This window comes from Terrapene carolina, unplaced genomic scaffold, assembly GCF_002925995.2.
Source record: "Terrapene carolina triunguis isolate 2854851 unplaced genomic scaffold, T_m_triunguis-2.0 Scaffold613, whole genome shotgun sequence".
NCBI classification, from domain to species: Eukaryota; Metazoa; Chordata; order Testudines; family Emydidae; genus Terrapene; species Terrapene triunguis.
Window position 1 is genome coordinate 6715147 of NW_020664964.1, and position 24998 is coordinate 6740144.

Genomic DNA, 24998 nt, shown 5'->3' on the forward strand with positions numbered 1-24998 from the left:
AGAAAACATGACCTTGACTGAAAAAATTGGGTTTTAGTCTGGAGAAGAGAAGACTTGATGGGGGACATAACAGTTTTCACCTACATAAAAGGTTGTTACGAGGAGGAGGGAGGTAAATGGTTCTCGTTAACCTCTGAGGATAGGACAAGAAGCAATGGGCTTAAGTTGCAGCAAGGGCTGTTTATACATTAGGAAATACTTCCCAACTGTCAGGGTAGTTAAGCACTGTAATAACTTGACTAGGGAGGTTGTGGAATTTCCATCACTGGAGATTTTTAGAGTGGGTTAGACAAACACCTGTCAGAGAAGGTCTAGATAATACTTAGTCCTGCCATCAGTGCAGGGGACTGCACTAGAGAACCTTTCAAAGCCCCTTCCAGTCCTATGATTGTATGATTCTACGTTCATGTAACTAAAGAAAATAAGGTTGCACTTGCAATTTAAATTTCTCATGTATTTGCCTTCTGCCTGTCCAGGGAATTGTTGGGTATCTACTTCTGCTTACCACTGGAGGCAGGAATATTAAAATTTGTATATAGCAATTGCTGCTTGCTTATTAGTCACATGGATTCCTGTACTTCATAAAAACTTTGGTTAGATTCCTCTTGTTAGTTAGCTCTAATGTTGAGCAAATTTCATAAGGTTTAGAAGTTAATTTCCAATCATTGGCAATCCATTATAAGTGTGAAAGACTATTGACCAGCCACTCCCATAGGTACTGATGGATCAGAGTTTTAGCACCTATTTGCTCCCACTGTGTATACTCTGGGTTCAGTCTACCAATGCATTTCTCTCATCTAGACCCATCACAAGCTGGACTCCAGACCTTAGAGTTTCCCCCTCCCTCTCCCTCCCTCTTTCTCTTGCATCTGTGAGTTGTAGCCATCACATGTCCCTCTGAAGAGGTGGCATTGGGTGCTGAGAGTGTCTGCTGACACCAGACCTTGGCCACCAGAAGCCTTAGTCCAGGGGTCTCAAACTCAAATGACCACGAGGGCCACATGAGGACTAGTACATTGGCCGAGGGACGCATAACTGACACCTCCCCCCACTCCACCCCTTCCATGAGGCCCTGCCCCCATTCCAACCCCTTCCCTGAAATCCCCACCCCAACTCTGCCCCCTTCCTGCCCCCAGGGAGGGCAGGAGGGGTGTGGGGCTCAGGGCAGGGAGTTGTGGTGTGGGGTGCAGGAGGGGTGTGGGGTACAGCAGGGGGTTGGGCTGCAGGAGCGGTGCGGGGTACAGCAGGGGGTTGGGCTGCAGGAGGGGCTTGGGGGGCGGGCTCCGGCCCAACACGCACCGGGGGCAGGCCAGGCCGCATGCCTGCCTGTCCCTCCACCGCTCCGGGAAGTGGCCAGAACCTGTGGGAGGAGGGGCACAGGGGTCTGTGTGTTGCTGTTGCTTCAGGCACCGCCCCCAGCAGCTCCCATTGGCCGGGAACGGGGAACTGCCCTTCCCCCTGTGCGCATCGGGCTGGAGCCGCTCTAGGTAAACGCTGGGGGGGGGGGGGGGCTGCAAGGAGCTCGCGGGCCGCAGAAAACAACCCCGCGGGCCACATGCGGCCCCCGGGCCGCGTGTTTGAGACCCCTGCCTTAGTCCCTCAGGAGAGGAAATCTAGAAGACCATGGAAAAAAGTTAGGGTCTGTGGTCAAAGGATACTCTCCAGGCATGTTTGAGTTACTTGGGGTAAGCCCCGTCCTACCAGCCAAAATTATTCCCCTTGCCTTAATCAACACAGCTCCATTGGTCATAGCAGACCCATTAATTGCTATTCATAATGTATATCCTGATGAGACCCCTCCAGAAAGGGTTCTCATTTATCATGTGACTCTGTCTACCTGAATTAGATGAATTTATCTGGATATGGCCTCACTGCAAAATCAGTATATGCCAACCTAACTTTGCTTCTTTTTTGATGGCTTCATTGAATATCTGAGCCTTGGCATCTTATCGGTCCTTATAGTGACTGCCTTTGGGGGAGGCCCTCCATTCATCCAAAATAAGAGTTTAGTTTCTCACCCTCACATGTTCAGATCCATCAAAGCAGTGGCAAAACTTACTCTTCCAGTTAAAGTACTTGTTATTAGTTGGAAGCTTAACGTGGAACTGGGATGGTTAAGGAAATAATCTTTTAAATCAATGGTGGGTACTTTATTGTTCTTGTCACTTAAAGTTGCATTCTTTGGGGTCATAATTTGGGCAAGGAAGATCCAGTGAATTGCTTCCCTTATCCTTTAAGAAAGCCTTGAGTTCTTTCCTGACAATGTGGTTCTTTGGAGAACATTTGTATTGCTTCCTAAATCAGTGTTACCGTATCATCTAAAGCACGAGATTACACTGTCTTCATTCTGCTCTAATCCTCCTAAGGAAGTAACAGGGCCGGCTCTGGCTTTCTGGCCACCCCAAGCAAAAAAAAAAAAAAAAAAAAAAAACCCGCGCGGCCGGAGCCAGGGTGCAGGGGGACTTCCTGCGCTGCAGATGTGCCCCCGTTAGCGGGGGGAGGGAGCTGGGGGAGAGAGAGAAGGGGGGCGGCCCGGGCTTTAGCGGGGCGCTGCCAGGCGGCCCCTCCCACCGTGCCCCCTGCCTGGAGGGCTCCGTGCCACTCCGGTCGGCGGGGAGGGAAGGACGCGGGCTGCCCTGCCGGGCTTGCTGCAGGGCGCTCCAGTCCTCCACGCCGCTGCCCCCTACAGGGCGGCCGGAGCGGAACAACAACAACAACGAAAAGCAGCCGTGCCGCCCTAGGATTGGGCGGAATGCCGCCTCCTACAAGCTGCCGCCCCAAGCACCAGCTTGCTCGGCTGGTGCCTGGAGCTGGCCCTGGGAGGTAAGGTGGCATTACCTAAATCTGTTGAGCTATAAAAATTCTACTTAGGCAGAAAAAGTATTTCCAAACAATGGGTGTTTCTTTAATCACCTATGCTGGCATGAATTGAGGTCTCAAAGCTTCGAAAGCAATTATTGCCCACTATGTCTGAGGAGCAATTATTAATTCTTATAAGAAAGAAAACCTTTCTTCTTAGTCTAAAAGCTCTCTCTACAAGACCTATTTTTAACTTTTTCGGGAGTGAGAAAGGAGGGAGAAATATCATTTTCGTGAGGAAATCTGCAAAGCAGCTATATTGAGGTCCTCCACTCTTGCGTCCATTTTATAATGTTTTGTGAATCATAAACAGCAGATGTTGCCTTCTTATAGGCTGCCATCATCACTTTCACAAGCATTCTTGTCAGTTTCACCTATGAGTAAGGAGCCTTCATCAATTTTACCTCAGCTCTGGGATTCCTGGTCAATTTCACCTTAGGACACTGCCCTCCTCAGTTTCTGGGTATGTCTACACAGCAAAGAAAAACCCGTGGCTGGCCCGTGCCAGCTGACTCGGGCTCGCAGGGGATCGGGCTGTGGGGTTGTTTCATTGCTGTGTAGAGATCTGGGCTGGTGCTGGAGCTCGGGCTCTGGGACCCTGTAGGTCAGTGGTACTTTTTCCTTGGTCATACTTCAGGAAGCTTTTATGTGAATTTTATTTCCTTATTTTTGTTCCACTTTTATATTATCCGTAGTGTTCTTTTCTTTGTATCTCCTTGGACTTGTATCTGAAGAGTCAAAGTAAACATTCTGCAGCAAGTTTCCATAGAATGTATCTTTTGTTTTTTGTACGTACATTTTCTCCGTTGGCTATTCACTTTTTAAATTTTTGCTTTGATATATTGGTATAGGGTTTAATGCTGTACACAGCCAAGGTAATAAAGGGGTGTGTGTGTGTGTGTGTGTGTAAATGATAGATTTGTGTGTATCAAAAGAGATTATATTTATTGTATTGGGTTTCTTTACTCAAGGGCCTTGGGAGTTTCAGTAACAGACTACACATTTGAAGACTGCCAGCTAGCTTTGGCTGAAGGACAACTTCGTCTGCCTTCAAACACCTGCCTTTTAGAATTTGCAAAGCTTGTGAGAAGCCTTGGGTGAGCATATAATATGATTTTTATTTACTAACATTTATACACACGCAACTGTCTTAGTTACCTTTATGACTAGAAAATGGAATTTTATATTACAAACAGGAAGCGCTAATGTATATTTCAAGAAGTACCTCATTAGAGGTCCCCTCCTTGCACCCTTCAAGGTTGGAGAGGTTTTGTCTGGACCAGCAGGTGAAAGAAAATTTTGGCTCCTTTAAGGAAAGAAGATTGCAGTCTTTTTGCTCCTGAGCCATCAGCTGACAGTTTGTAAGCCCTTCCCCCTGCCTGAGGTGTCATTCTTCACCCTGAACAAAGCTCTTCCTCTGGAGATGAGAGTAGGATATCCAGGTTTTGGGGCCTTGCTTTGGGCTTCATCCTAGTTACTTTCTGGGAGGCTGGGAAGGAATTTTTCCCTCACTGCCAGATTGTCCTGGGCACAGTATGGGGTTGTTTCATCTTCTCCTGAGCAGCCCAAGGAACTGGTGGGTTTGGTCAGATTGTAAAATTCATGTTGTCACAACTTGGTGAATGCCTCATGTGGATACGCATTTGATAGGGGGTCCAGTTCCACTGCAGATTAGAAGGCATCTCCTAAAGGAAGTGGGAAATGGAATTGGGGCTCCTAATGTCTTGTATGGCAAGGAGTCAACCCCTCTTCCCTTAATTTTCATACAAGGGGATAGCAGTCAGAACCTAGCAAACAGTGCTGGGGTCATTGTGTGGGGGATTGAGCTGGGGGCAGCCCTCCCCCTGGTGGTAAAGAAAGATGTGGGAGTGCCAATAGTGGACATCTGGGTGGCACAATTTACAGAAAGAAGGATGAGCTGCACTGGATGTCTTGTTGCCGGATAGTTCCCAGATGTGTTACTTAGTTAAGGTGTGGCCTAGCTAAACAATATTATTGGTGTTTTGTCTGTCTTCCTCAAGTACCTGGAATCATCTCACTGGATTTATTTTTAAAATCCCACACTTGTTACACTTCAGACAAGTCTCAGGTGATCTTGTATTATAAGACAACAAATGCACACAGTGCTTCAACTGGTTGCTCCTCTCCCAGCATGCCTAGAAAAAGCAGCTATGGACAGCTTATGGTTCTATCTTCTGCCAATGTTGATTAAGGCTGATGTGTAAGCACTAGGGCTGTCAAGTGATTAAAAAAATTAATCACGATTAATCGCACTGTTAATAGAATACCATTTATTTAAATATTTTTGGGTGTTTTCTCCATTTTCAAATATATTGATTTCGGTTATAACAGAATACAAAGTGCACAGTGCTCACTTTATATTTATTTTTTATTACAAATATTTGCAATGTAAAAAACAAAATAAACCGTATTTTTCACTAATACAAGTACTGTAGTGCAATCTCTTTATCATGAAACTTGAACTTACAAATGTTGAATTATGTACAAAAAAAACTGCATTCAAAAATAAAACAATGTAAAACTTTAGAGCCTACAAGTTCACTCAGTCCTATTTCTTGTTCAGCCAATGTCTCAGACAAACAAGTTTATCGTTGCAGGAGATAATGCTGCCTGCTTCTTGTTTACAATGTCACCTAAAAGTGAGAACAGGTGTTTTCATGGCACTGTTGTAGCCGGCGTTGCAAGATATTTACATGCCAGATGTGCTAAACGTTAATATGTCCCTTCAACCACCATTCCAGAGAACATGCATCAATGCTGATGACGGGTTCTACTCAATAACAATCCAAAGCAGTGCAGACCGACACATGTTCATTTTCATCATTTGAGTCACCAATCTGGCAACTTTCTTTCAAGTTTTCTTGTTCGCCTCCTTACCTGGAAGCATGAAGTGTAGCCTCATGTTTCCTTTTCCAACTCTAATTATTTCCTTTCACTAATTAATCCTTTATCTTCCAGCAGCTGTACATAGGAGGAAGGAAAGGAGAAAATAATTTCTAGTGTAGGAAATATAGAAGATAGAAGAACAGTAAGGATAAGTGCTTTTTCTGTAGAGACCTTGCAACTAAAAGGATCTCCAACAGGACAATAGAGAATGCTACAGGGAGTCAGCAGGAATGTTCTATTCTCCACACCAGATTTACCTCTAAAGGCTCTGAGCTGACCTGTACTCAAAGTAAACCCCTCTCCTTTAGTATGCAGGTGCTAATCCTAGGGCTCATTTTAGTTTCCTTGCAACATTGCTTGGCTTCTGTGCCTGTTCAGCAGGCTACCAATCAGCCTCAAAGCTGTTGGCCCAATTTATGTCCTTTTGAATTCTGGATGTTAGTGGCTGTTGCCAAAACCAACAATGAAACTCTGCTAAATGGGCATTCTTCCTTGATTTTTTTCAGAGGCTCTGTGACTCCCTGATCTGGGCGTCTATCGGGGTGATAGACTCCCTGTATTAGGTGTTTATCAGGATGGATTGAGTTAAATCACTAAGTGGAAAACATTGATTTAAATAATTGGTTTTAATCAACTTTTCCATTTTTACTCCAGTTATTTTCTAAAGAAAAGTGCATTCTCAGTGATTGATATAAGCATTAAAAAATGTTGATTTACAACTAAATAGAGCCTTTATACTATATTTGGGACATCTTTTTGCTAGCTAGTATGGTACCCTATAACTATATACATTTATTTAAGCAATGATATGGCTTAATATTTTCAGATTCTTATTATTTGTACAGTTTTAGTATGTTAGAAAATGTTGAATGATATATTGCTTGTTTATTAGACAATTAACTTTTTGCTCATGATTTGTGTCATCCTGCCTTAGGATGGTAACTGGAATTTAATTAAACAAGAAATCACATATAAAATTCATTTTTTTTATTAAACAAAACCTTAATTATTTTGGATGAGTAAATTTTTCTTATCAAAACATGTTTCACATTTATAACTAAATTATTTATTAAACAGAGGGATTAATTGTAGTCAGTGAATTAAACTGATTATTTCAGGTCAGCCTGGGAAATATGTTTCAAATACACCTAAGTGAAAGGGACTGGAGTTTAAGTTCCTATTCGCTTAAGTTTTTTGAAAATGAGACAGTCTCCTGACTTACTTAGGCTGACCTGTTGTGCCACATTTATAAAGCTTAACCTCAAAAGTTAGATGTTTTCCCCCAATACTCTTTTTATGTAGAAAAGAAACCTTTAACTCATAGTTTTGATAGCGGCTTATGAATTCAGCGTATTTATTTTTTATTTATATATTTTAAGAGATTATAATAAGTTTAGGCCATATCATGTTTTATATTGAATTCAGATTTAATTTTAAACAGGTTTATTTTTACAAAGAAAAAATTATAATTTAAATAAAATAAAAAATCTGATTTAAATTTAAAAAAATCTATTTATTTAAAAATCTATAAATCATGGATTTTTATCCATCCTGGCATCTGTACATTGTGGGAAATCTCAGCTGTTCTTGGCTTTTCCCCACTAATAGGAAGACTGCAATCCTGTTCTTTTGCACAGTGGAATGTAGCTTACAGTAGGACCCTCAACATACACTTGCTTGAGGTGCAGTCACTATGCAGTTTATTCATTGATTTAAAGGTCAGAAAGGACTGTTGCAATTATGTAGTTTGACCCCCTAAAATGTCACTCAATAATTCCTACATCAAGCCCAAAAACTTGTGGTTGAACAAGAGCATGACTTCTAGGAAAATATCCAGTCTTAATTATAAAGATTTCAAATGATGTAGAATTTACCACATACCTTAGTAGGTTGTTCCAGTTAAAATTTACACTTTATTTCCAGTATGAATTTATCTAGCTTTGAATTCCAGTCACTTGATCATGTTATAGCTTTGTCTGCTACATTGAATCGCCCTGTTTTCATAGATTAATGGATTTTGAAGGCCAGAAGGGACCACTAGATCATCTATTCTGACCTCCTGTATATTATAAGGCCATTGCATTTCACTCAGTTAACCCTAAATCGAGCCCAATAACTTGTTTGGTTAAAGCATATGTTCCAGAAAGGCATCCGGTCTTGCTTTGAAGACATCGAGATGGAGTGTCCACCACATCTCTTGGTGGCTTGTTCCAATGACAAATCACCCTCATAGTTAAAAATGTGTGCCTCATTTCTGATTTGAACTTTGTCTGATTCCAGCTTTCAGACATGTTATGCTTTTCTCTGTCAGATTAAAAAGCTTTCGTAGCCAGTATTTTCACCCTGTAAAGGTACTTATACACTGTAATCAAGTCGCCCCCTGATCTTTTTGATAAGCTAATCAGATTGATCTCCGTAAGCCTCTCACTGTAAAGCATTTTCTCCAGCCCTCAAATAATTTTTGTGGCTCTTTTCTGCACCTTCTCTGGTTATTGAATATGCATTTTAAAATGTGAACAACAAAACTGGACATAGTATTCCAGTATCACTCTCACCAATGTCATATACAGAGTTAAAATCACTTCCCTACTCCTACTCATGACTCCCCTGTTTATACATCAAAGGATCATGTATTTGTGATGCTGTGGCAAAAAGGACTATGGGAGATAATATTGAGCTGTTTGTTCACTATTACCCATAAACCTTTTTCAGAATCACTGCTTTCTCGAACACAGTCCCCCATTCTATAGGTATGGCCTGGATTCCTCATTCTTAGATGTATGACCCTCCATTTGGCTGCATTAAAAATAATTTTGTTTGGATGGGCTCATTTTACCAAGTGATCAGATCACCTTGTGTGATTGCCCTGTCCTCCTCATTATTTACCACTCCACTGTCATTGTTGACGTTTGATCTGCAAACTTTATCAGCAGTGATTTTATATTCCAGATCATAGATAAAAATAGCATCAGTCCTGGAACTGGTACCTGCGGACCCCCTTAAAAACAACCCTATTCAATGATGATTCTTCATTGAAAACTACTTCTTGGGATCTTTCAGTTAGCCAGTTTTTAATCCACTTAATGTGTGATTAATTGATATTGCTAGTGTTAATTTTTTAATCATAATGTCATGTGGTACTAGAGTCAAATGCCTTACAATAGTCTAAGTATACTACATTTACACAATTCATTTAATTATTCATATTGTATAGTGCTAACACATTTATGCAGTTACCCTTTATCAATCAAACTTGTAATCACATCAGAAAATGAAAGAAAGGGGTTGTTTGACAAGACTTCCTTTCCATAAAATCACATTGACTGGTATTAATTATATTACCATCCTTTAATTCTTTATCAATTAAACCTCGTAGCAACTTTTCCATTATTTTGCCCAAGATCTGTCAGGCTAATCACATGAGGATGATGTACTTTAACATACTTCTTAGTTACTAATGGACTAGAAAGAGCATCAGATAGGGATATACAATTTTAAATGCGCAGGCCTGGAAAACTTCCACCCAAGAGACCTAAAAGTGTTGGCTGAGGAGCTCTCTGGCCTGCTGATGTTCATTTTTAATAAACCTTGGAATATCTCGGAAATTCCAGAACACTGGACAAGTGCTAATGTTGTGCCAATATTCAAGCAGAATGACCTGGGTAACTATAGGTCTTCATTCCTTCCTGGGCTCTGTTAGCATGTTGAGCCATATGCATTCAAGATATTGTGGAAGAGTTATCAATAACTCTAAAACAGATAATGGTGTCTTTAATATTGAGTACCATCCTCCTCTCCTCTTTTACCCATTCTATTCTTCCTAAACAGGTTATAACCAGCAATTTTAACATTCTAATTGTTAATCATTCCACCAGATTTCTGAAATGCCAGTTAATGTTACATTTCTTCTCATCAATGAGACTGTCCCATTTGGCATAGTTATATAAGTATTTGAAAAAAAAAAATCTCTTCACAATCTTTGCCACCTTGGTTCAAATTTTTCATGACACGCTGAGTGAGAGTTTGCACTACATTTTGCTCCTTAGCACTCTTTCTTTGAGGTATTCCTTTAATTGCTCCTGGATGCTCCAGCTTGTCTCCAGTGAGAAAACTAGAATTACACACACACACTCACTCACTCACACTCTCTCTCTCTCTCTCTCTCTCTCTCAGTGAGATGCAGACTGTGCCATTCATACATTCCTCCTCCCATTAGAAAGTGTTCCAAAGTTCCACAAAACTAAAATCTTCAGCTTCACACCAGTTGTTCAGCCAACAGTTCACTCCAGCATTTTCAGCTTTCTGCTTCTCTCTCTTATGGAACCAGAAGTATCCTTGAGGTGATCACTTGGACTTTCCTCTTCTTCAATTTCCTTTCCAGATTCTTGAAGTCTTCTGTAATCTGTGTAATTCCCCATGATGCTGTGTCATTTGGTTGCAATATGGAATCATTCAAGTAGTGGTCTTGCCAATGCCATATACAGGAGTAGTAGAACCTCCATATCCCTATTTGATATTTCCTTGTTTATACATCCGGGGTCTGCTTTGGCCACAGCATCAAATTGAGAGCACATGTTCAGTTAGTTATTCACCATGACCCCCCAGGTCACTGTCAGAGTCACTGCTTTTCAAGATACAGTTCCTCATCCTGTAAGTATGGTCTCTGTTCTTTGTTCCTAGACCTTGCATTTAGCTCTGTTAAAGTGCATGTTGTCTGACTGTGCCCAGCTTACAAAGTGATGTAGGAAACTGTTTAAATGGCATGTCCTTCTCATTTCTTAGAACAGATTGGTGGAGTAGTATCTGCAAACTTTGTCAGCAATGATTTTATATATTCTTTCAGGCCACTGATAAAAATGCGTAACAGCATTTGGTGAAGAACCAATCCCTGCAAGACCTCATTGGATATACAGTAATTCAGTGATGATTCCCCATTTACATATATATTAGGAGATTTATCATTTAGCCAGTTTCTAATCCATTTAATACAGTGATAGTCAATAGGTGGACTATGGGCCAAATCCGGACCGCCAGACGCTTTGAACAGACCCCAAAATCTTTTTATTTACTTATTATTATTTTATTATTATTATTTTCTCTGTAGGCTGGACCTTGACTAGACCTTGACAAAAAAATAATTGACTACCCTTGATTTAATATGTGCTATATTGATATTGTATAGTGCTAATTTTTTATCAGGATGTCACGTAGTACTGAGTCACAAGCCTTACAGAAGTCTTAATATATTTACTTCAACACAGTACCCTTATCTATGAAATTTGTAGTCAGAAAACAGTATCAAATTTGTTTGATCAGATCTATTTTTCCATAAAATCATGTTGAATGGCATTTATATTACAATTTTTAGTTGAGTCTCATCAATCATTCTGTGATTTTTTTCATGTATAGATATCTTAACAGGCTTATAATGATCAGGGATATCTCATTTACTCTATTAAATATCAGACTAACATTAACTTTCTTCCAGAACTTCCCTATTATTCCAAAGTTTGTTTAAAAGTTAACATCAATGGTTTAGTGCTCCTCTGCCAACTCATTTTCAGACTCTTGAGTGCAAGGCATTTGGATGTGCTCATTTAAAAATGTTTAACTTTCAGTAAGAGAAGGTAGATGTAGTATCTTTGATTGCACCATTTGAGACAAGTTTGTGTCTTTCATTGTCTTTCAAGTATCCCAACACAGCTACAACAACACTGCATATATTTTTTTAGTAAAGCTGTTTAAATTCCTTCTTAGTTATAGTTAAACTGGATGATGAAATACTTTCTATTTCATTTCCAAATACAGAACCAAAATATTTATTGAACACTTCTGCCTCTTCTGCATCAATGACAGTTTTACTATCTGCATTTATAAATGAACCTATACCAGTGTTAGGATTCCTTTTGTGCATGATTATATTTTTTAAATTCCTTCTAATTGTCCTAACTCCATTGGCCATTGACTTTTCATTGATAAGCTTCTGTAGCGGTGCCTTCTCCCGGTCCCTCCACAAACTCAGTCGGAGACCGCTCCAAAGAACATGCACCAGTGCTCTTTTATTGTTCATGCCTATCCCCACCATCTACTATTTACATATCTTACAGACCAACACCTGGGAGACCGCTAGCTTCTCCTGCCAGCAGGGATCTAGAGCTCCTTGCTCCTCCCTTTCTTGTCTCTCCCCCTCTGCTTCCTCCCAGCCAGCTTTATATAGCAGGCTGGCCACTCAGGTCCCCAGGTACATCCCCTCAGGTGATAAGGATGTGGCCTCCCTGGCCAGTCCTAACTAATCCCCCTTTTAAGCCAAGCTGGGCTAACAGGGGCTTGGCTTGGATCTCCTAGCCAGCACCCTGTTACAGCTTCCCTTACCAATTTTCTGCATTCTTAACTTCTAATGTATATTCATTGCTATTGACTTCACCTTTTTTCTGCATGTCTTTATACATTTTTATGGTTGTTTTCACTTCCCCTCTAAACTAGGATTTTTTTAACCAATTGTATGTGATTGTGGGATTGTAGATTTCTAGGCATCTAGTTAAATCACAATATATGGCAATGGTGCTTCCATCTCCCTTGAATGAAGTTAGAAAAAACTATCCCTATCAACGTAGGCCTCATAATGGTGGTGTCCAGACAACCCTTGAAAGTGCTCTTCTCTAAAAATACCACCTATTTAGGAGTCTCACTTGTAAGATCCTCCTAGTTTTCCAGGTTACCTTTGTGTAGCATGAAACTGACACAATTCCCTTGGCTCTTAAGTTTGGTTCTTACTGTTAATGATTACAGAGTAAGGCACAAGGCAGGCCCTTTGTTGGCCAACACACATCACCCCGCTAAGTATGAACACTGGCTTCCAAACACTGTAGTCAATTCCTTGACTGACTGCACTCATCAAAGGAGCTGGTTGCGGGAATATCTCATTGGCAATCACTAGCTGTTTCCTAGATCCAAGTAACTCATCAGATATCCTTTTCAGATCCTCTGTTCCAGTCAGGTTTGGTCAGTTCTCTACATTTTTGAGACCTTTGCTTCAAGTACTTTGGTGCAATTAGGCATCACAGCCAAACTCTCTAGATTACTGGTTTCCAACCTGTGGGTCCACTTATGGCCCATGATGCTCTAAATTGTGGCCTTTAAGACCATGGTGCTAAGAAGAAAATTTGTATTGGATTATGAATTGAAATGTACTTCCTAAATTGCATCCTGTGATTTTTAAATTGAAGTGTTTGAACTAGCCATATAGCTGTAGAGAAGTGGTTAGGGGCACTGTCTCCCCAACTGCCTCCTTCAATTTCAGCTGCAGCCTCAGGACAGTTCTGGTTTGAGCTTAGAGCACTCCGAGTGGCTATTCTCCCTTCCCTGCTGCAGATCCTCCATTGACTGATTACTGCATCATAGCAAGGGAGGAGGGTTGGGGGGGGGGGATCAATAGCCTATTCTGATTTCCTGATTGTCTCCTCCAATCCAGGATAGGGGCTGCTCTGACTTGAGCCACTGGGGATAGCCAGACCACAACACTAAGGCCTGCAAGGAAGAAAGGAGTTGTGTGACCTGACTGTGCCAGCTGTAAACCACCCATAATTGCCCCAACATGGGGGAATCCCCAGTGGGTTTCCTGCTCCCTTTATGTGCTGCCTCAGTAGCAGGAAGGGGAACAAACTAGGGCATAGAAACTGCCCTATTGTATTGATTGCATTTACCTTTTGGAAATAAAAAATTGCCCTCTGACTGAAAAGGCCACATTGTCCTGAGTTAACTTGGCTATCCACCATTCAAAACAAATCTGCTGGTTGAGATTTTGTGGATGCTATGGTGGAAGGGCACAGAACTTATTCTTCATGCAACCCAAAGCATAACATTTTATAAGCCTTCAGCTTCCATCATTAGCACTTTAACTATATATTTTTATTAAAAAGTCATACCCCTAACCAAAACAGTTATTCCAGTACAAAATTTATGCGTAGATCAGGTCTGGCTCTGAAATTGGAAAGGAAATGGGTGAACTCATGATTATATACTAACTAGCCTCAACTGATGGATCTTTTGGCCTCCTTGCTTGTTGGTTAGGTGGCCCCAAATGCTGTCAGTAACTGCATTTGCAGGGTAGGATGTGAAAAGTGATGACTCTGACAAACAGGATTAAGAGTGTAATCACTACTAGTAATCTTGGTTTTAAACAACATGTATCAGGTCTTTCTCATTCAGTAACATTAGCAAGAGTGGAAATAATTTATGTCACTGTTCTACTAATAGTCTGCAATTGACAGTTGCATGAAAGGGTAAAGAATCAGCAGAGTGGGGTCCTGGTCCATGAATAGCGCTCCTAGACACTACACTTAATACAAATAATAATAATGAATATTAGGTTTTTGAGCTATGTTGGAAACTAAGTGGGTGATTTGTCTTTGGAGCCTTAATTATGGAGCCCCAGGTATTTTGGTTAATAGTGAATCAGGATAAGTAAGTGAGTTCTTACATAATATCTTACAGTGCTGTCATTCACTGTTTTACACAATGCAAGGAACATTTAGTGATTTTAGAAGTAGTCAGTAATATACCTTTTAAAGTAGTCTGAAAATGTCAACTGTTTTCCTTTTTTGTTGTTTGTTTGTTTGTTGTTGTAGGCTGAAACCAGAGAAGCTTGAAAAAGATCTTGATAGATATTCTCAAAGTGCCAAGAAAATGAAAGAGAAAAGAGTCAGTCTTAAAGAGTTTGCTGCATACTTGGAAGTCCCAATTTCTGACACATTAGAAAACATGTTTGCTCTTTTTGTTGAGGTAAGAAATACCAGAATGTTTTAGAGAATTAAAAATTCATTCTTATGTCTTTCCAGTTGGAGTTTAAAAAATGCACTCATTGACTTCAGTATGAGCAGAGTACAGCCTGTGCTGAGCACTTTTTAAAATCCCAGTCTTGACATCCTTGTGCTTTTTTCTTATCTAGTAAGTCTAAATAAATCCAGTTAACTAAACAAAACATGGCTTAAGTGAAAGGTGAATGGTACAGAAATCGGACAAAACCAGTTTTGTTTTGGGGTACCAATTATGAAAAACAAAACTTCGTGTAGAGAAAAAATGAGCACAAAATATTATTCAAACAATAAGATATTTCTAATACTATACCTGATTAGCATATGGAAATATTTTGGCCATATGAAATCTTCCTTAATTGAAACTAGGTGGGGAGGTCCGTGTGTGCATGTGCAATGAGGGGAGGAGTCAGTTTTTATGTTATAGGATGCCATGCAAATGAAAATTCAAAACAGACTTTTCACACATGGATGCCTAAAGTAAGGCACCAAACTCCTACTGAGTTGCTTAGATAAATAGATTAAATTTTCAGGTGTCCTGAGCATCTGGAGTTCTCTTTGACCTTAATGGCACTTGCAAGTACTCAGCACCTTTTGAAAATCAGACTAATAATTGTAGGCAGTGTCGGTAGCAATGCCTACAGTTTATGCTACCAGACGCTTTCCACTATAAGACGCAGATTTCAGTCCTTATAATTTTTCCAAATGTAATCTGTTAGGGCTGGAATTTTCTATGCTGAATGTCTGTCTCTGGCTGAATTATTTAAAAAAAAAATGGGGGGAAGTTTCAGCAAAAACACTTCAGCCATTTCAGATAATGAGGCTAGGGGAAAATACGTTTTGTGCATGTTTTATTCTTATAACACTTTCATTGCAAAACTCTAGATTTGTAGACTCCAAAACTATAAAGGACGATGGTGATCATCTTGTCTGACCTGCACAATACAGGCCATAGAACTTCCCCAAAATATTCTAGTTCAAAAGGAATTGTATCTTTTAACAAATGCTTTGAAGCAGGGGCTTGAAATGTGGTGTGAGGGGAAGGGGAGTCATCCTTATGTCAGGGATGTGCCTTTTGCCCTCGTTGTAAAATGCCACCCAACTCTGGCCAAGTGTAGTTTGCACATGTTTAGTAGGTGTTTGTTTGAGGCTGACAGCTAAATTCTCAGAAGATTCTGGCTGCCTAAGCCGTTTCCATCTGCATACAGCTTCTGTAAGCAACCAGACTGCCTGTGCTATCCCTTCAGAGCAATTGCCTTTCCTGGTTGCTGGGGGCCTCCGTGGTGTTAGGCACCAAAAATAAAAACAAAAAGACTCTCTCCTTTTCTATCAGTGCATCTCCTGCTGGTGTCTAGATTTTAATATATTTTAATACTGAAACTAAATTATTGTCTAATGTCTGTACCACAACCTTAGAGTAAATTACAAGGCTTCCTCAGATTTCAATTTCTTCAAGTGCTTGCACATGTCCATTCCAATGTAGGTGTATGTGCTCCCTGAGCACAGTTGCTGGAATTTTTTCCCTCAGTGGTATCTGTCGGGTCGGCTCCAGCACCCTCTGGTTCTGTGTGCACATAGTACCGGTATAAAAGGCCCCACCAACCCCATGCCCTTTCAGTTCCTGCTTATCACCCATGATGATTGCCTGAGCAAGAGGGAAATTCCAGCAGTCTTACCTAATGATTTTTCTTCTTTCTCATGTATATAGTAGTTGTAGTTTGTTGTTAGGAATTTTAGTAGTTACTGAGTTTTGGACACCTCTGCACTTCGTTGGAGAGGATTGTCCGTTCCCGTGGCATGCCTCAGTCACCAAGCTTCAAGCCCTGGGCTTCCTGTGGCAATTTGATGCCCTTGAACGATCCACACTCGAGCTGTCTCAAGTGCTCATCGGAAAGACCATTGCCAAATCTGCAGGGACTTCAGACCCTGCACCAAGGCCGACCAGCAAGCGAGGCTGAAGGTCCTCCTCACGGAGGCAGCCCTAAGATCAGCATCGGAGCCGCGCTTAGACTTGGCATCTAGATCTTGGCACTGAGCATCTCCGCTTTGATGCAGAGCACTCCTTCCACTAGTTGAGAGCCCTGCACCGATACTTCTCCCAGTGCATGAGAAAAAGTACCTTAAGCACCAGAAGAGTCGTTCCCCAGTGCCAAAAGGAAGCAGGCAAGGGGATCTAGCTAGAACGAGACCTGTGTCAGGCCGCTATCCTTCTCCAGCACCTCAGCAGCCACCTTCGCCAGCCTTGGTGCCTCTCACAAGTTCCACTAACTCCAGCATGGGAAATGCCATCCTCCAGTGGACAGCGTACTGGTCAGTTCTCAGAACCGTCAACCCCAGAGGCGTTTGCGGCTGCTAGAGACCTACTCAACTCTCCCAGTCCCAGGGTCCCCGGAGAGTTAGGACTTGGCACTGCCAGTACCAATGAGTGGCAGAGAACCATCCTCCAACTTTCATGTGGCACCACAGCCACCCTCTAGGCAAAAACCTTCTATGGTAGCCTCAGCTCGGACCTCTCCGCAATGCCGTACGCTGGCACCGAGAGGGTCAGTACTGCCTTGGTCTCCCCACCACAGCTCGTCTTCCTCATCGGAGTCTGAAGTGGGGTTTCTACTCTCCTCACCATCAAGACCGCTTGCACGACTCCCCTGCTGGGCCTCAGGCGCTATGGTGCCCCCGAACACTTGGCCTCCAGGACCGTGGGGACTGGAACCCAGGCGATGGCCTTTTTGGAACCCATGGGGGTTTCTCCTGAGTCAGGGCACCATTTTAAGGCATTCATGTTCTGTGGCCTCAGAAAGTAGGACACTCCAGTACCGCGCCGTGAGACTTATTAAAGCGGGTGGCCTTGAATTTGGGTATCCAAGTTGAGGTGGTGAAAGAGACGACACACGGTTACTGGACATTTTGTCAGCAGCGGGTCCCTCAAGAGTGGCTTTACCCCTTAATGAGGTGATCATGGACCCAGTTTGAGTGCTCTGGCAGACCCCTGCTTGCGCTCCATCCTTTTGGCTGTAGGAGGGAGGGAAATTCTTCATACCAGCCAAAGGGTATGAATTTTTGTTTTCACACCCTCCGCCAGGATCTCTAGTAGTGGCAGCCACCAATGAGGGGGACCATCAAGGTCAAACAGACCCCATGCCCAAGGCAAAGGACCCCAAAAAGCTGGACTTGTTTGGCCAAAAAGCATATTCAACGGGTGGGCTACAACTCCGAATAGTGAACCAGCAAGCTTTGCTAGGTCGCTATGATTTTAATATGTGGGAGGCGATGCAGAAATTTAAGGACATGCTCCCTCAAGAGGCCAGACAGGAGTTCTCTTTGCTAGTCAAAGAAGGGAAGACAGTAGCTTGGGTGTCCCTGTAGGCAGCCTTGGATGCTGCCGATTCTGGAGCCAGATCAATGGCTATGGCTGTTACCATGCACAGAAGCTCATGGTTACAGTCTTCGGGGTTTCCTCAAGAGGTGCAACAAACCCTCCAGGATCTCCCATTCGAAGGGCCCTCGCTCTTCTCAGAGCAAACAGATGCCAAATTCCATGGACTTAAGGACTCCAAGGCGACCCTAAAATCTCAGGGTCTGTATACACCGGCAGTGTCCAGAAAACACTACGGGCCTCAACAGACAGGACACTATTTTGTGCAACCTGCCAGGTAGGACCAGCGGATGAGGAAGAGCAAAGGATTGTGACGTAGACACCCCTCCACCAGTCTCCTCTTCAGGGTTGATGCATTCTGTCCCTAAACACTCAGGTAGTTAGAAGCACTGGTTTTGACGAGACTCTTGAGGACGACATATCAATTCCCTCAGTTCTGGATCCAGTTACCCCTTTGTTTTCCAAACGACTCTCCTGCTTCCTCATTGCTTGGACCCACATTACCTTGGACTGTTGGGTTGTAAACACAATAGAATTTGGTGATATCCTTCAATTTTTATCCACCCTGCCTTCCCACACCCCCTCCCCATCCCTCTTCAGGGATCTTTCTCACAAGCAACTATTGGAACAAGAAGTTCAGTCCCTCCTTTGGGTGGGAGCCTTGGAAGAGGTTCCACACTATCTAAGAGGAAAGGGGTTTTATTCCCGTTACTTCCTAATTCCAAAGGCCAAAGGGGATCTCAGACGGAACCTAGACCTGCATCATCTCAACAGCTTGAAGTTCCGCATGGTCTCTCTCCTTGGGCGCCATCATTCCTTTGCTGGATCCAGGGGATTGGTATGCCACCCTCTATCTAAAGGACATATACTTCCACATATCAATTTTCCAAGGCCATAGAAGGTTCCTAAGATTTGCCATGAACCAGACCCATTACCAGTTTGCGGCTCTCCCATTTGGCCTGTCAGCCACCCCACAGGTCTTCAACAAATGTATGGCAGTAGTAGTGGCTTTCCTCAGGAAAAAGGGAGTTCATGTATTCCCATATCTCAATGACTGGCTAATCCGATCCAGAGCTCCCTAAAGGTGGAATCTCCCTAAAAATACCCCCTTTTGAGCCACTTCTCATTCCATTAAATATGGGCTTTATTAGTATTGTATAGCACTGACTTTTTTAATCAGAATGTTGTGCAGTACCAAGTCAAATGCCTTATACAAGCCCAAGTATATTACATATAGGGAGTGTTTCTAGTGTGTGTGTGGTGGGGGGGGGGAGGTGTGTCTCGCATGTTCTTCTCAATACTATCTTTATCAGTGATCTAGAAGAAAGTATAAAATCATTTCATATGACACTAAGATTGGTGAATTTGTAACTAAGAGGACAGGTCAGTTATACAGAGTGATCTCTTTTCAGTTTGAGGGAAACATTACTAGTGCAAGACAATAAACCTGTTCTCATCTCTAGTCCATGAGTTTTACACTAATGTTACTGACCCACTTGTATATTATATATGTAAGTGATCAGTTGACAAAAGCTGCAGGGGTCAAGTAGTATGATAGTACTATCAAGTAGTAGTATTGGAGGTTTTTAAGAGCAGGTTAGACAAACACCTGTCAGGAATTGTCTAGATAATAATTAGTCCTAACATGAGTGTAGAGGACAGGATCAGAAAGCCCTGGCTGGGATGATTTAGTTGGTGTTGGTCCTGCTTTGAGCAGGGGATTGGACTAGATGACCTTCTGAGGTGTCTTCCAACCCTAATATTCTATGATTCTAAAGGGAGGTAGAGAGATTCCAGTATCAAGTGTTGGTGAGGTTCAAGCAGGGTATTGCATTTTTCAGGAAGGCTAGCAGGTTTGCTTTCTCTAAAGAAAGTGTTAATAATTTCAATAGAATTGAGCTCAGTTCTGTTGGGCTTTCATCAGTTGGGGTGGAAGTTTTGTTTTACAAGTGATGATTAAACAATTTTCAGGGCTTTTTGTAATTCATCATATGCAGTGGGACCAAATCTGACTAAGTTTTCTGTTTCAAAAAGTTCATCTTATAGTTGTTGAATTTTCTGTGGAATGGGATGAGAGCTCTTTTCAGTGATTTTCGGTCTGATGTTTGGTTTATGTAAGCCAAGTGACTTGCAAGTTCATTATGCAAAATAATTTTGCTGATTTTTGCAGCTGTAAAGGCGGAGGACAGGGACTTTCACTTTCTTTAGCAAAGTGGCATAATCCTGTACTAAACCCATTGTGCTGTCAGCAGATGGGTTCAAATCAGATTTTACGATCCTAGAGTTTGAATCTGACTACATGCTTCATCTGCCATAATTCACTGATGAACCATAGAGATATTTTAGGTCAGTGCAAGGAAAGGTGGGTTGTGGGGCCAAGACATTGATGTCAGTGATTACAATGTCTGCTAGTTCATCAGTACATTGGCCTTGTGGATGGATAATTTAGTTTTCTTGGAACTGCTGAAAAGTTGAAGTATATACCTCTCCATCTCTCTGAGCTGTTAAGTCATATGCCCAGCGATGATTTAAAGGTCAGCTATTTCACTGCTGGTCAGAGAACGTAACAAAGGAGAGGGACAATCATATTATGAAGATTTGCATAATCCACTGTGAGTGATGTTCCATTTGGATGCCAGGAGTGGATTGCATTTGACAGTACCAGCACGTTTTTCCAGGATGCTATAACCAGGTTTTAACACAACACATCTGGGTAGGAGTCCATAGCCTCTGCATTATGTACCATCTCCATTACAAAGATGACAAGGTATCAAAATCTACTCTAGCTGATTGAATCTTAACTTGCCTAATTATCCTTCAAAACAAGGTATATTTATCCACTGGAAGAAATAGTGATGTATTCCATCAGATCCATAAGGACATCTTTGGCCATACAAGTGAAAACTTTTGTAGAATAACTTTTCAAAACCGCACCAAACCCTATAATTGACATCCATTTCCAAACAAGGTATTAGGAAAATGACCATTGTCCATACCATGGTAGAAAATAAAATTAAATCTTTTCACTGTTAAAACTAAATTTTTTTGACTGAATTTTGATCATAGTAATTTGAGCTTCATGTTGTTAGTTAGAAAAGATATGATCAGTATATATTTTCCTTTCTATGGTACATTTCATTCTCCAGTCCATGCCACTCCAAGTTAGAAATGCAAATTTTGGCATCGAATTATACCCTCTGATTGGTATTTTTTTAAAAACCAAGGGAGTTAGGCCCCCCTCTTTCATTGGAATTCAGTGGGAATTGGGCATCTAACTCCTTTAGTCATCTTTGACAATCTCAACCTCTAAATTTTACAAACATTTTTCAGAATATCTTCATGTGGGTTTATGTGTATAGTATATTTAATAATCTTTAACATTCCTTTAATAGCTGTTAAATGTTTATGGAGTTCTGAGGCAGATGACAGAATTCTGATGATTTATTTTATTTACAGAATGAAGATGGTGTAATTGATCTACGGGAATATGTGACTGCTCTATCTGTAGTATGTAGGCCATCCAAAACTTTAGAAACCATTCAGTTGGCATTTAAGGCAAGTAGCAACTTCTTACAACGTTCTTCTTACAATATGTAGAAAATACAGAACTATTTTTAAAAAATCAATTTGATTTGACTGAATTTTATTCTATATATTCTTCTTATTCACATTTACACTTTTTTTAAAAAAGCATTAATACATTGCTTAGTTTCAGAGATCAAGCACCTCAGAAGTAATTAAATACAGATTTAGGCACTAGTCCCATCATATGATTGTAGCATGCTTTCCTCTGCATGAGCTGAGACCGATTGAGTTGGTGGGTCTCTACAGGGATCTGCATTAGCATGTTGCATTGGAGGACTGGGGGCCATTATGTTGAAACCTCCAAACTTACCCCTTACCCCTTGTGCTTATGCCTTATTAAAATGTGTTTCTGTTGTAACCTTTTTTTTTTTCCACATGATTAAAATTTTCTGAAACACTTACGTTTTGGGGTGAAATTTTACATGTTTGATTCACGGGAGTGCACCTTTCTCCCTCATCTCCTTGTTTAGATTGCTACTGCCCTCTTCATCCCCAACCCTACCACCAGGATCTTGTGCTTCTTGTGGTTCACAGGGGTGCTCTTCTCTGAGATGCCTTTGATTGCCAGTCTCTCTCCTTCCCCCCTCCCCCAACTCCTGTAAGTCACAGGAGCCACCAGTATAGACCACACTAGCACAAGATCTGGAAGGGACAGGATTGGGGAGGTGGGGATAGACTTGAGCTGAGAAGGAGCTGGCAAAGTCTGGATCACTGTTGGGAGTCTTTCAGGGAAAATAACTTATCTGACTGGAGATCATTGCTCACCTTCTGAGGTCCTAGTAAAATGCATTATATATTAAGCATTAGGGAAATCTTTAATGTCAGATCCACTAATAATGATATATTGTAGGGGTTTAAAAATAAATTCACAGTCTATTTGTGTACCAAATATGTGGTACATATTTGCAGTGTTGGTGTGACTTGTTCCATTGCATTCTAATTAAAAAGGATAACTTAATACTTCATTTGATATAGTATTGTCTTTAGCTAGCTCTGTGTCATATTGTGATCTTATCAGTCAGAGCCAAGATACATTAGCTTCTTGAATAGTCACTCGTATTTATGAGGGTGGCAATTAGTGGCTTACGCCATATGTTTGACTTGGCCAGTTGTAACTATCTTAGTTTCTGAGAGAGAGACTTGTCCACACTGGGGTATACTTGACTTTGTTTGCACAGGAGACTGTGGTAAAGAAATAATCCATATGTATTTATTTTACTATTTGTGATTTCTTTGCATTTGTCAGGGGCAGAAGTAGTGAAATTCAACAGGCTTTTTTTATTTTGGAGGGGAGGGGATAGGGGAAATTGGGAGGGGTTAATATTTGTCCTCCATTATCCCAAGGCCAGGTCTACACTAGAAAATATTTGCCGGTATAGCTATGCCATCAATCCCTGCTAATGTAGATGCAGCTAATACTGGCAAAAGAGTTCTTTTGATGGCATCGCTTATATCAGTTCTCCAAGTGAAATACAAATTTTGCAAAAAACAAAAAAACAACCCACACCCTTAAGCAAGAGATGTAGCTATCCAGGACTTAAATTAATTAAAGATGTACTCTTAGAGTTGTTATTCTGGTTGAATTTTGCAAGTCTTGCATTCATAACTAAATATGAATTATGAGCATGAGTGGCTAAGGAATAAAAAAAGATGATCAGAGTAAAAGTATATTATAGACTTTGTTATATCATTGTAAGTATTTTGCATGACATCTCTATCTTTTTTTGATCCTGTTCTCTGTGTAATTGAGTATCTACTTTTAAAGTCTAGATTAATTACAACAGCTCTTCTGGTGTCATATGTTGACCCATGTAAGGATTACAGCTGTACTGCAAATTCTTAAAGAGCAAAGTGTTTCAGAAGATAAGAAAGAGATTACTATTCCGCACTTGATGCAGCATACAACTGGAAATAATGTGAACTGGGGGCTGTTGTCTTTTTTTTTTTTTTTTTTTACCTTAAACCACTCTCTTGTTAACTTGATGCTTTGCAGCATTGTCTGATTTAGCTGCAATCAAAATGTTGCAGGTTTTAGAAAGAGGTATTCCACTGACATAGTTCAGTGGAATGAAGAAAGAGGTATTCCACTGACATAGTTCAGTGGAATGAAGAACGATGCCCTTCCTGATACTGTAAATGATATAGTCACCATTTCCTTCCATAGCAATAATATACAACAGTGTGCATTAGTAGGCTCATAGTTATAAGCCCAAGTTAGCACCAAAGCTAAATGCCAAGTGCCTCCATCCATCTGAGAAATGCACAAGTAGGCTACTAATACACATCCTGAAATAGATTATATCTTCAGAAGCATTGCTCATTCATTAAAATGCCTTATTTTAAAAAGAAAATACGCCTTTAGTTTGGAGAGGGAAATGGAAAATATTTCCCAGCAAAGAGATAAGAGATAATAGTAGGGGACATGTTAGAAACTCCTTTTCCCTACTACTTTGAATATTTTTAAATTTATTTTTGTAATCCTTCTTTGCTCTTTTTTTAAGGTTCCTTGACCCTTTTAGACCAGTTCTCCTTCCTCCTATATGAAGCCCAGCTGCCTTTTACTAGCATTCTGTGTCCCAACAGACACTTATCTCAGAGTTTCTGTATGCACTGGAGTAATGTGCTCTACAGGGGTGTGATTTCCAAAGTGTACTGACACGCTGTGCATTAATTGGTCCATGTAGACCTTGCTGGTATGCACTGAAGGTTCCTTAGTACACCTTAGTACTATTTATTCTACGTTGAAGCATACTAGGGAACCTTCAGTGCACACCAGCACGGTCTACACAGACCAGTTAATGTGCAGCACATTAGTGTGCTTTGGAAATCACACCCCTATAGAGCACATAACCCCACCATGTAGACAAGTCCTTAGTTGCTGAATAGAAAGTTGGTAATAAGTGGTTGGAAGCTCCAAACCACTGCTGAAATGGTAGTTTGTCACTTTGAGATGAGGGAGAAGTTGACGACATCTGTACAGTGTTCTCACTCTTAGGTTTGTGTTATCTAGCGCAAAACAGTTCCAACTCCCACAAGTCAGATTTCTTGCCCACTGAGGGCAACAATAGTAGAATAGAGCTTGATCCAGGCCTCTGCATTACGTTCCCCTGCCTTAGACTATGTCACCATTGCTTGGACATTCTATGCCAGTTCTTCCTTGGCTGCAGGCAGTAGAGGAGTGCCCTGCTTCATGGTCATCTTTGTGATAAGCTCAGTGGTATCTATTTCTGTCTAACCTTCCTAATCAGCATCTAGTTTTGCCTAAGTTGATTCATTCAGGGCTCAAGTAGGTTCTTCCATGCCACCTGTTTCAGTGCATCTGCACTTCACTCCCCTTGCTTAATGTTTGGCACTCCAGCAGCTTTGCTTGCAGTGCACTGATTCATTACCTTTGCCATGGCACTTTAGCACTGCTGTTTCAGCACTTTGCACTGCTCCTTTGGTATTCTGTGGCTTTGATC

General features: G+C 41.3%; 1 protein-coding gene across 2 annotated transcripts in view; it reads left to right on the top strand.

Moving 5' to 3' along the window:
- Window positions 1–24998, top strand: part of LPCAT1 (lysophosphatidylcholine acyltransferase 1) — a 146697-nt gene that overhangs the window by 68955 nt on the left and 52744 nt on the right. For both annotated transcript variants that reach the window (XM_026659250.2, XM_026659249.2), the window contains exons 9-11: window positions 3831–3956; window positions 14394–14547; window positions 21409–21507. In XM_026659250.2, coding sequence (XP_026515035.1) covers window positions 3831–3956; window positions 14394–14547; window positions 21409–21507 — 379 coding nt within the window. The remainder of the gene's footprint in view (window positions 1–3830; window positions 3957–14393; window positions 14548–21408; window positions 21508–24998) is intronic.